The 11,823-nt window shown below is 49.6% G+C and overlaps 2 protein-coding genes across 3 annotated transcripts; both read left to right on the forward strand.

The window, feature by feature from the left end:
* Positions 1 to 378: 378 nt before the first annotated feature.
* Positions 379 to 7,379, forward strand: LOC108049551 (PHD finger protein rhinoceros). Of its 2 annotated transcripts, XM_017130763.2 has the most exons (8): positions 379 to 708; positions 769 to 936; positions 1,002 to 1,173; positions 1,236 to 1,533; positions 1,702 to 2,694; positions 2,770 to 5,659; positions 5,845 to 6,499; positions 6,763 to 7,379. In XM_017130763.2, the coding sequence occupies exons 1-8, from the start codon at positions 663 to 665 to the stop codon at positions 6,914 to 6,916; spliced, it is 5,376 nt and encodes a 1,791-aa protein (XP_016986252.1). In that variant the 5' UTR covers positions 379 to 662; the 3' UTR covers positions 6,917 to 7,379. The 2 variants fall into 2 exon arrangements, with proteins under 2 accessions (XP_016986252.1, XP_016986251.1); XM_017130762.2 differs by having other exon boundaries at positions 1,702 to 5,659.
* A 212-nt stretch (positions 7,380 to 7,591) lies between these two features.
* Positions 7,592 to 11,262, forward strand: LOC108049557 (glutamate receptor ionotropic, kainate 2). Its single transcript, XM_017130771.2, has 5 exons — positions 7,592 to 7,655; positions 7,715 to 7,864; positions 8,129 to 8,514; positions 8,745 to 8,924; positions 9,238 to 11,262. The coding sequence occupies exons 1-5, from the start codon at positions 7,592 to 7,594 to the stop codon at positions 11,260 to 11,262; spliced, it is 2,805 nt and encodes a 934-aa protein (XP_016986260.1).
* The last annotated feature ends 561 nt before the right edge of the window (positions 11,263 to 11,823 follow it).

Raw genomic sequence — 11,823 nt, forward strand, 5'->3', positions numbered from 1 at the left:
GTACTATTAAAAATATATTCCAAGCACAAAACTATTGAGTAGTGAACTTAACTTTATTCAATGATAATACATAAAAAAAAACGTTAACCTTTCTTTACATTTTCGTACCATCGTCTTGAATATGTTTTTTTTATTTTGCATCACATACAAACAAAATTCCAAAAGTTGCTTCATTATTAATAACATAGCAAAATCCAACAAAACTTTAGTTTTCCTAAACTCAAACGTAAAAAAGACCTATATATTAAATATGTTGTTTATATTTTGCTCTGAAAAAACGCTCGATCTTAAGTGAGCCATAACAAAACAACGGGCATGTATCGATATTCGGGCGCTGCGGCAACCCTGTTGCGTTGTTTTGGCGGGCGGCAAAAAAAACACAGAATGCTATGCTATGTGTGTTGTACAGTGCTACAATCCGCAACAACAAAACGAAAATAGAAGTCAAATAAGCAAGAAAATGTGTTTGTGTTCTCGCTAATATAACTCATAAACGTATTTTGACGTATTAAGTGCCGAAACCTAGATCGAGGGCAAATCAACCATTAAAATCGCGACCAAGAACGCCAATATAATACCGAGAAAAAGAAAAGTTGAAAAACGAGGAAACGCGGGGTTTGTGGAGTGGATGGTGATGCTCAGCTAAGCCGGGAAGTCCAGCCATGGAGTCAATTGTGCTGCATTCGGATGTAGCGCGCTTGGTCCTGGGTAAGTTTCCCTAGAGATTCCCTACCGGCTGATTTACGAGCAAAGGCTTGCACTTTATAGGCTACCTGGTCAACCAGAATCTGAAGAGGGCGGCCCACACTCTGTGTCGCACATCGCCGCACCTGCAGGAAGAGTTCCTGGCCCTGAAACAGGGCCTGCAGACACACAACTTCCTCAACGGCGGCCTGGAGGAGATCATCTGCGAACACGTCAAGATCACAGGCTTGGGTAAGTTTGCATAGCTTCGCTGTCTCTGCAGTACAGCCCTCTTGACCGAAACTCCTTCCATTCAGTGGCCAGTGCCGTGCAGAAACTGCCGCTGGAGGCGCGTCTGCAGTACCAGCAGTTGAAGTTGTCCGAGCGAGTCAACGAACTGATAGGCACCGTCGAAAAGAGCAGCTGCACCAACGATAGCAGCAACCAGGGCGAACCAAGCATATCGCTGTCGCAACGCAAGAGGCGCTTGTAATTATGCATTGTTATCATTCGGAAACTCCTCAAAACTCACTGTTCACCCCCCTTTCTAGACGCACTCATTCCCCCGTAAACAGCCTGACGCCTTCGTTCAGCAAGCGGCCGCGTCTGCTGCCACCGCACCTTTACTGCAGCATTAACCGAGAGAAGCTCAAGCTCAGCTTTGGGGCCTGCCAGGAGGATCAGGCTGACGACCTTGAGGAGGAGGACGAGGGGAGCACCACGGCCACCGATGATTTAGAAGAGGAGGAGCTTACGCCGGTGAATGGCCCTGGGCCGCGCAACAATTCCACGCCGCGCCAGGGTCATGATGAGCTAAATCCTCTCGTACTCACGCCGCAAAGTATGCCTGTAAGTGTGGAAACGAGGAAAATACTTATCTGTTTACTTGTTAATTCTTACCGTTAAATCAATTGATCAACTTGTGATGTAACGATTGACTAAGTGATTTAGAAACAGAATTTCAAGATTTTTTAAACGAAGATACAATATATTTAACTTCAAATTTGTATTTTCCAGGAATTGGCTAGTGCGATAATCAAGAACCAAGACTTCCAGGCGACACTAGTAAAGAACATCAACGTAGCGTTGCAGACGGTGACTGTGAATAATCCGGCGGTAAGCTGTGACGCCATGCTAGATGGCCTGGTGAAGAACATTCTGGAGGCCACTGAGAAGGATCCCTCGTTCGATCGCATCATCCAGGAGGTGGTGATTGGGGATCCTCCACCAGATGAGGAAGTTCCTGGGGTGTCTAACGCTATGGCTGCACCTACTGTCGCTGTCATTCCGGCAGTCGCTGGTCAAGTGCCCCCGGCGGAACTACCCGTGGATCCCGTGCCGCCGCAAACGCCACTCATTATTCGCACCGCCGTTGCAGCAACCACTGGAACCAATGCGGATCCCAACTTCTCCATATCAAAGCTGATAGTACTGAACTCCAACGAGAGTGTCCAAAAAATGGTGGCCGGCATTGACACGTCTAATGTAAGCTTCACCAGCGACGGCTTGAATCTGAATTTTGCCGATCCGTCCTCAATGCTCACCGAGGCGGAGGCGGCGGCTGGTGGACAGGTGTGTGTGGACGCCACCACCGGACAGCTGACGTTTCCCATGTACCTTTCCAACGGCGGTCTGCTGTCGCACTTTCCATTCCTGGTGAACAACGAGTGGGTGGCCCAGCAACTCGGGCCGGATGCCTTCGCCAACGTGGATGACTCGCACATAGAGATCTGCCTGCCGGAGCCTATTACTCTGTCTGCCAATCAGCTGCCTCCCAATTCCATAATCATTAACAGCGCCCAGAAACAACCACCTGCTCCAAGCACGGAGCCTCCTGTTCAGTTGATAAAAGAGAACGTAAAAGGTGAGAAGGCGGTCAAGGTGTCGGCGCCAAAGGAGAAACTTGAGGAGCAACTGGAGGAGGAGCAGCGGAAGGTGCCACCCGCCTCCCTGGATTCTTCCCGACAAGTTATGGAGAGAGTCACGCCCTCCGCGGCGGGAATAATCAATGTAAAGGCCTTCCGTAGTTTATCCACTCCCCGAAAGAGAACCTCGCATGTACGAACTTTAACTTTCTCCCCTAAGGTTCATGCTGGTGGCGTCCTGCATCCCAATACGCCGCTCTCCACTAGGCGACCTGGTTTGCTGGCCAAAGCTAAAGAGAAGCCGATTATCAACCATGTGGAGATCATCCAGCCAGCATGCGATCTGAGCTCAACCGAGGGACTTGGAGGTGTGCCACCTCTTTTCGCCATGGAGGAGTGCAGCAACCAGACAGTGATCAAGGCCCATCCCCCAGCTGCAGCTCCGGCTGCTTCGTTGGTAGCCACGCCAAAAAGAAAACAGAAACGTCAAGCGGCAGTCAAGGCCTGCAAGCGGATCATCTCCCAAGCGGAATCGGAATCCAAGACGGACCAGGATCAAGATAAAAATGTGCCCGGGAACACCTCCGCCAGCAGCACCTCCCCCTCCGCGCACGATGACAGCGCTGAGGCCAGTAAGGAGAATCTCCAGGAAGAGCAGAAAATCGAAAGGAAGACGGACGGAGGATGCTCTTCCGCCAGGGAACCGGTTACTGAGAACGATATGGCCGCCTGGCAGCGCCAGTTACATGGCTCTAACTCGGACCTAGAGAGTCGACTGCGTGAGATCAACTCCAAGCGCGAGGAGGTGAAGCTCACTGGTCGTTCGAGGCGTCTGAAGAAGAAGGCAACGCCCACTTCAATTGCCACCAGAGTTCGAAAAACTCCGGTGGTTAAGGCGAAAGTGGAGTCAAAAAATCAGATCAAAAAGGCGCTGCGCAGTGTCGGTGATTCCACTGAGAAGATCAACATCAAGATAATCACGCCTCAGAAACCTAAGGCTCTCAGAAAGAAGAAGGTGTTGGAAGTTAAAGAGGAAATTATAGAGGAAACTCTGGTGGAGGAAATCGTAGAGGAAACTATAGTAGAGGTCAATGAAACGGACCAGCAAAAGGTAAATGATCCGGAGAAGGCTAAGGCAAAAGATCAGGATCAGATGAAGGCACTTGTGGCAGAGCAGGCGCCCCCCAACATGGCCATGCTTCTGGACACGCCCTTTAAGGCGTCTCCCATTGGGGCAGGAGCCGGTGATGCAGCAGGAGGGGCCACTACATCAAAGCAAGCCAGTGGCGCTGGAGTCGCTGCCATCCCACCCACTCCAGGGATGGCCATTCCGCCGCTGGACACGCCTTATGGTAAGCTGCCCAGCAGCAGCTTTCTTTTCGGCTCGGATACCAAAAGTATTATGGACACGCCACAGCTGAGCGCCATTACCCCTGGATTCCGCTTGACACCCTTTGGCCAGATTCCTGGTACTCCCGTGGGCAGCGCCGCCAAGACTGAATACTCTTCGGGCAGCTCCTATTATCGTCCGGATGAAGCGGAGCACACGGATGCGAATGCGCAGTGCGCAATACAGCAGTGGGAGGATATCCATGAGAAGACACAGCCAAAAGAGCGGTTTAAGGACAAGGGAAAGAAGATAATAACGGAGAAAGAGCTTCCTCAAAAGGGAGACGAGTCTCCGAAAGAGAAGAGGCAGCCAAGACAAAGAAAGCAAAGTCTTTATCGGGAGGAGGAGCATCCTGAGGACAACAAGAAGACACCTAAGCGACCGGATAAGCAGAGCGAAGAGCATGCGCAGAAAGAAGAGATCGATGTGGATGAAAAAGAAAAGCTTTTGGAGAAAACACCAGCCGTTGTGAAGCAACCCGTTGTCCTGTCCTTGGAGCCCACCGTCCTCCGACGTGTGCGATCCTTTGGTAGCGAGGCGGTGGACAGTGCTGAATCCGCTGCAGCTGGCTCTTTCCCCTCGGATCATCAGCAGCTTCCGCACTATAAACTGCTGCCTGGCTTGCCAGAGGCCATTATTGAAGGATCCAGCAGTTCCAGCTCCTCGGCAACCAGCACTTCGAGTTCATCCAGCTCGAGCTCAAGTTCCTCCAATTCCACGTCATCGAGCTCCTCATCCTCGCAAAGTTCACACAGCGAAAGGAGCAATCAGGGCGATGCAAAGGACGAAAATGTCGAATTGGAGTGCCCCAAGGAAGACCAAGTGCTGCTCAACATAGACAACCTTTCGAATATAAGCAGCACGGAGGACGAGGAGTGGCTAAAGGCAGCCACCGGCTTGCTGGATAATGCGGCGCACCCCATGCTGGCCATTGACAGTCTGCCTGGTCAATTGGTTAGCCAGGATGGCGAGGTGCGCTATCCTATACGGAATTGGCTCACACCAAGCAAGGAGCAAGCCCAGGAGGCTAATACTAGTGGAGAATCGCGAACCCTTCCACCACTCCCTGCTCCAATGGGCGCTCGAATCGGTGTTGCCCCTCCGCTGCCTCCACTTCCGCCAGCTGATCCTCAGCCACCACCACCACCACCTCCTCCTCCTTCGCCGCAAATTGCACCGGCGCCCACCGTAATCCTCCAACAGGAGAACCAACGCAAGAAGCTAGACGAGAAGCGCCAACGTGTGATGGCCAAGTTCAAGGAGCAATCCCAGCCAGCCAAGATCCAAAGCAAAAAGACTGCCACCAAGAAATTTACTGCCATGCGCGAAACTGCCAAGCTGGCCAATCCCAGCATCCAGAAGTCACCGAAAAAGCGGGAGCACGTCGAACCACTCAAAACCAAGGGGGCTAGAAAGGAAATCGAACCAACTGTGAAAGTGGAGGCCACAAAGAGTTCCGATCTTTCAGGCGCTGCACCCAAAGATGTGCCGATAGATCCACCACCCAGCAAACTGGATCCCGCCCTGCTCATCGCCCTCAATCTTTCGGCCAAAAAGCAGGAGCCCTTAACGACCACGGACAAGCCCAAGGTAACCCGTGCAGCGGTGGAGATTGCGGCACAGCCTGCACCGGGGAAACGAGGACGTCCCAAGAAGGCACTGACCGGAGAAACGACCAAGATCTGCATGCGTCGATCCTCGAGGCTAATCGACAATAAAAGTAATTACTCTTATCTCAGATAATTTATTTTATTTATTATTTAATTATATAAAGCTAGCTAGAAACTAAACTAGAAACTAACTAGTAAATAAGAGCATTAGCAACTATTGCCTTCCGCTCGTCTAGGATGACATAAATTATTTTATAACCCAATGCTTAAACTTCCATTTATCTTTATCAATTAGCGCCAGCTCCCGAGGAGCCCTTCAAAGCCATTGGCGACGATCAAACAAAGGCCAACGATAAGGCGAGCACCAAAAAGCCGGTCAAGAAACGCGTCGAAGCCAGGGTGCCCTCCTCCACGACCAGCGCTTCAGCACTGCCAATGGTGGCGGAAGCGGAATCCACACAGGGATCTCCAGAGCAACAAAAGGGGAAGACCAAGACTATCCCACGGCCTCGATCCGAGCCCAGTAGCGACTTCGAGCTGGACATCTGCCTGAGTAGCAGCCAAGAGCGTTGCACCTTAACGCACTCCTATGAGGACAACGGACCCAAGTCCAGCAATCCGATGATGCGCCAGCCGGCGAGCTATTTCAAGAGCTATCAGATGCAACTGATGACCGAGGACGACCAGGTGCGCACAATGCGCACCACCAATTTCCAGATGCTCAATCTCAACCAACAATTGGCTAGCGTCATTCGCAATATACCCAAGAAGCGGATACGCCGCCTGACCAGCAATAGTGGAGCAATTGCAATGGGAGGAAGTGCAAGTGGAACTGGAACGGAAGTCGCTGCTGCTGGAGATCAGCCCTCGGCCACGTCCACGCCGCTGGTGGAGAAGCCTCCGTCCAAAAGCGATCCGCAAGATGAGGACGATCTGGAGGTGGCTGCCATGTAAGTGGTAACAATATTTAAAGTGCAGTACGAAGAGAGATTATACAAAGCTCCTCAACAATTAGTAATATTGATGGTTCTTAACTTAATTTAATTGGTCAATGTATTCTTATTGCTCTTATATATATATATTGAACCTAATGAACCATTAAACCATTAGGACAACGCCATTGAAACTATTTAAAATTTAATGCATTCTATTGTATAAGATATATATTATAGCCAGTTTTTAATTTAGTAATACCATTCTTCCATCGATACAGAAATTCAACTCCGAAAGCAGCGACCAGTAGCAGTGGAGGTGGAGACGAGGAAACCCCCGAGAATCCTGCACAGCAGAAGGATTCACAGAACCAGAACCACAGCGTGGAGATCGAGGACATCGAGTCGATACTATCGCACCTGCATGGCACCTGATTTTAGCTCCATTTTAATATTAACATGTACACCTAAAACCGCTCGTTGGCAATCATGGGAGTACTTCTCTCAGCTTTTTAAGCGCATCTAGTTAAGCGTAGAAAAGGAAAAAAGAGAATTTTTATCATTAATTTAATCACAGTACGTTACTCAAGCAACCTGTAATCTTGTGCCCCAAGGATCGTTATCATTCAAATATTTATTTTCGCCGTAAGTTGAGACGGAGCAGCACAACCTGCTCACACAACATTCAAAAGAATATCCCAGAAGAATCGCTAATTTATGTTTAATTATCCACATTCGTATATATAAATATATAGAAATATATAGCGCTGTATATTGATAGAAAGTTGATTTAATAGTTAAGATCCGTTTTTTTGTATTAGTAAGACCCAGCCCGAACAAAAATTTATGATTTGATTTTTTTGTACTATATCGGAAAACGTGAATATAAGGAAATAACCAAGCCAATCCGTCAATTTGTCTTTCTGTGGGAATGGAACTCTGGATGTGTCTACCTGTCATTTTCAGCTGCTGAAATATGCATATTGCCCATTGATGGGCACCACACGCGAATAATAATTGGCATAATTGGACAGCAATTGAGGCACTTGTCCGATGTCCAACATAGTCAGGACTTAAGTCCCGGCGAGAAGTCGGAGCAATCGGTTGGCCATGGAGCTGCTACTGGTACTTCTCCTCACAGTTGGCCTGGCCAACTCGGAAACCCTCAAGATAAGTGGGTGTTCTTGGAAATTCGCCTCAATCGGCAGCTTAATTTCTGATTACTCCTAACAGTCTTCTGGATTGAGCCTGTCCAGCGGACTGAGTTCGATGCGGATATGGTGGTGGTTCTCAAGGAACTCGATGCACTGCGTCTGGACGTTAAAGTGGCCGATACATCCTTGACCCTGACGCGTTCGGAAGATGGCTTGGACATGGAGCGATGTGAGTAATGTGGATGGAATAAAAATGTAAAGAATTTAAAATGTTCGGCTATGGAACATGGATGGACATTTTAACAATACAATAATTATTTTGTCTTAAATATGGTTTTTTAATCGAAATTATATAAATTATATAGCACACATAAATTTCAAAATTCCTACAATATATTAGTGGAACCACATTTTTTTCTATATATCGATATATACATATATATATATAGGATGTTAGAAATTTCTCCTATTTAGTTCCATTTTTCTTTGGTAGTCTGCGAAATCCTGTCTACTGTCGGCACTAGTGCCGTCATCGATCTCACATACCGCCACTGGGAGGAAGGATATAACCTGGTCCGGTCCCTGGGGATAGGCTATGTGCGTCTGGAGCGGATCATGCGCCCATTTTTGGACATGTTCGGGGATTTCATGCGCCAGAAGAGGGCCAACAACGTGGCCATGGTTTTCATGAATGCCCGCGACGCCGGCGAGGCGATGCAGCAGATGCTGATTGGCTATCCCTTCCGCACGCTCATCCTGGACGCCAGCCAGACCGATCCTGGTCAGAATTTCCTGGAGCGCATCCGCGCCCTGCGCCCGGCGCCCACTTATGTGGCTTTGTTTGCGCGAGCAGCCGCCATGAACGGAATTTTTGACAAGGTAAGTAAGTGGCAATGGGTAATAATAACATTAGAATTATCCAAGGACAAAAAAAGGGTTTCAATAGGACTTATAATGCTTTATAAAGGTGTTTAAAAACCGATCTCCTATTTCGTTTGCAGAAAACCCAGTTAACTCTTTTTAATAGTGACTCACATAATAGTTTGGATCATTATAGTTTCCCTATCGATATTATTTATTATATAATCATTATCCTCCCACATCAACAGGTGCAAAAGGCTGGACTGTTCCAGCGTCCCTTGGAGTGGCACTTCGTGTTCCTGGACACTCGGGATCGGGTATTCAAGTACAGGCGCCAAGCGGAGCTGTGCACCCGGTTCACATTGAGCCCTCGTGCGATTTGCCGATCAATGCCCATGCCGGATCTTTATTGCGGAAGTGGATTCACGGTAAGTTGCAATACCCCATATTCCCAATACATTTATTTAACCATTTTATATTTTCTTATAATTGTATATAATAAAATAGGGAATGGTCTATTTTTTTTATACAAATTTAAAAATTATATTTATTAAGATGAAATTATTATTCACTACGATTTCATTTTGTAGTGGTTGGAATTTAACCCAGGCTTTTACTATACTGTATTGAAAATATCTAGTTCTTAGGGATTATAATTTAGGAGATTAGCTGAATTTAAAAATAAATAAATGTAAATTCACTTGCTGGCTAATCCTTCCACCTTCCTCCAATCCCCTCCAGATGCAGCGCGCCATGCTGCTGAATGTGCTGCGCAGCCTGATAAACGCTGCGCAGGTGAGTCCTGTGTATCCGAGTCCCATCTACCAGGACTGCAACGCCACTGCCCTGTCCTCCTCCTCGGAGGTGGGGGAGCAGATGGAAGAGGACCACAACTGGCTGGACATGGTGCACTGGAGCAACTTTCTCACGTATGCCTCGCCGATGCTGCGCTTCCAGGACTCATCCCAGAGTCCTGTGCCGGGTCTGAGTTTCGCTGTGAACATATCCGTCGGATACTACAGCTCCGAACACGAGGCCAAAACGGATCTGGCCGCCTGGTCGTCGGTGATGGGTGAGATGCGGCTGCTCAACGAGACCATCAGTCCGGCCCGCCGGTTCTTCCGGATCGGCACCGCCGAGAGCGTCCCCTGGAGCTATCTGCGCCGGAACGAGCACACCGGCGAACTGATACGGGACCGCAGTGGTGCGCCCATTTGGGAGGGCTACTGCGTCGACTTCATCATCCGGCTGTCGCAGAAGCTGAACTTCGAGTTCGAGATCGTGGCCCCGGAGGTGGGTCACATGGGCGAGGTGAACGAGCGGGGCGAGTGGGATGGCGTGGTGGGGGATCTGGTCCGGGGCGAGACGGACTTCGCCATTGCCGCCCTCAAGATGTACTCGGAGCGGGAGGAGGTGATCGACTTCCTGCCACCGTACTACGAGCAGACGGGCATATCGATTGCGATCCGGAAGCCGGTGCGCAAGACCTCGTTGTTCAAGTTCATGACGGTGCTCCGTCTGGAGGTCTGGCTGAGCATCGTGGCCGCCCTGGTGGGCACGGCCATCATGATCTGGTTCATGGACAAGTACTCGCCGTACAGTTCCCGCAACAATCGACAGGCCTATCCGTACGCCTGCCGGGAGTTCACTCTGCGGGAGAGCTTCTGGTTCGCCCTCACCTCGTTCACTCCGCAGGGCGGCGGCGAGGCACCGAAGGCCATTTCCGGACGGATGCTGGTGGCCGCCTACTGGCTGTTCGTGGTCCTCATGCTGGCCACCTTCACGGCCAATTTGGCCGCCTTCCTCACCGTGGAACGCATGCAGACGCCGGTCCAGTCACTGGAGCAACTGGCTCGCCAGTCCAGGATCAACTACACCGTGGTGAAGAACTCCGACACGCACCAGTACTTTATGAACATGAAATTCGCCGAGGACACACTGTACCAGATGTGGAAGGAGCTGGCCCTGAATGCCAGCAAGGACTTCAAGAAGTTCCGCATCTGGGACTATCCGATCAAGGAGCAGTACGGCCACATCCTGCTGGCCATCAACAGCTCCCTGCCGGTGGCGGATGCGCGGGAGGGGTTCGCCAATGTGGATGCCCACGAGAACGCCGACTACGCCTTCATCCACGACTCGGCGGAGATCAGGTACGAGATCACGAGGAACTGCAACCTGACGGAGGTGGGCGAGGTATTTGCGGAGCAGCCGTATGCCGTGGCCGTCCAGCAGGGCAGTCACCTGGGCGACGAGCTGAGCTATGCCATTTTGGAGCTGCAGAAGGATCGGTTCTTCGAGGAGCTGAAGGGTAAGTACTGGAACCAATCGAATCTGCGCAACTGCCCGCTCTCGGAGGACCAGGAGGGCATCACCCTGGAAAGTCTGGGCGGGGTGTTCATAGCCACTCTTTTCGGCCTCGTCCTGGCCATGATGACCCTCGGCATGGAGGTGATGTACTACAAGAAGAAGCAGAACACATTGGAAATCACCCAGGTTCGCCCACTGGATGAGTCGTCGGGGGAATCCTCGACAGCGCCGCCCACCGCCACCAGCACCACGAAGCAGGCCTGGCACATCCCAGTGCCGGAGGAGGAGGGAAAGCAGGAGAAGGTATCGCCGCCGCCCTCTTTCGAGGCGGCCACCTTTCGGGGCAAGAAACTGCCCGCCAGGATCACCCTGGGCGATGGCAAGTTCAAGCCGCGCCAAGGACTCTACTCCCGAAAGAACCTCGGCGCCTCCGACTCCTATGGTGGCTACATGGAGTAGGGCGACCCTTGCCCCTGTATTAACCTTCTTTTGCTCTTGCACCTAGTCTGTAGACATTTAAATTCTCAAAAATTAAGCATTCGAAACCAGAATGTTTCATCTGAAGCTTAAGAAAAATGTAACGGCTTAATCCTTTTTTTAGTAGCGATGTTTTCAATTAAACACCTTAAATATAACCGTTTACAATGCATTTAAGCTAAGGAAAAGAAAAAGGTTCGTTGGGGACTGCACCATAAAATTCAATTTCAAAGTGGATATGTTTTTCGATTTTTAGATTTGAAAAAGCGTTACTTATAAAATGGCGGGCGACAACAATGGTGGAAAATATAGGAAGGCCAGCCTAGGGATAAATTAATAGAGACCAATGTCATTATACAAATAAATAGAAAAATATCTACTCATCATTGGCAGTTTGACTGTTTTAATGTTTTACATTTTTTTAAGGATTTTCAAAAAAGCAACTCGTTTTTTGATGCCTAGTGTTGTTAGCTCCCTTTTTCAGTATATTTCCGGTGTTTTTAAAAAACACCTGAGCAAGCCGGGTGGTATTTACGTATGGCA

The sequence above is a fragment of the Drosophila rhopaloa genome, unplaced genomic scaffold (assembly GCF_018152115.1).
Source record: "Drosophila rhopaloa isolate 14029-0021.01 unplaced genomic scaffold, ASM1815211v1 contig_3, whole genome shotgun sequence".
NCBI lineage: Eukaryota > Metazoa > Arthropoda > Insecta > Diptera > Drosophilidae > Drosophila > Drosophila rhopaloa.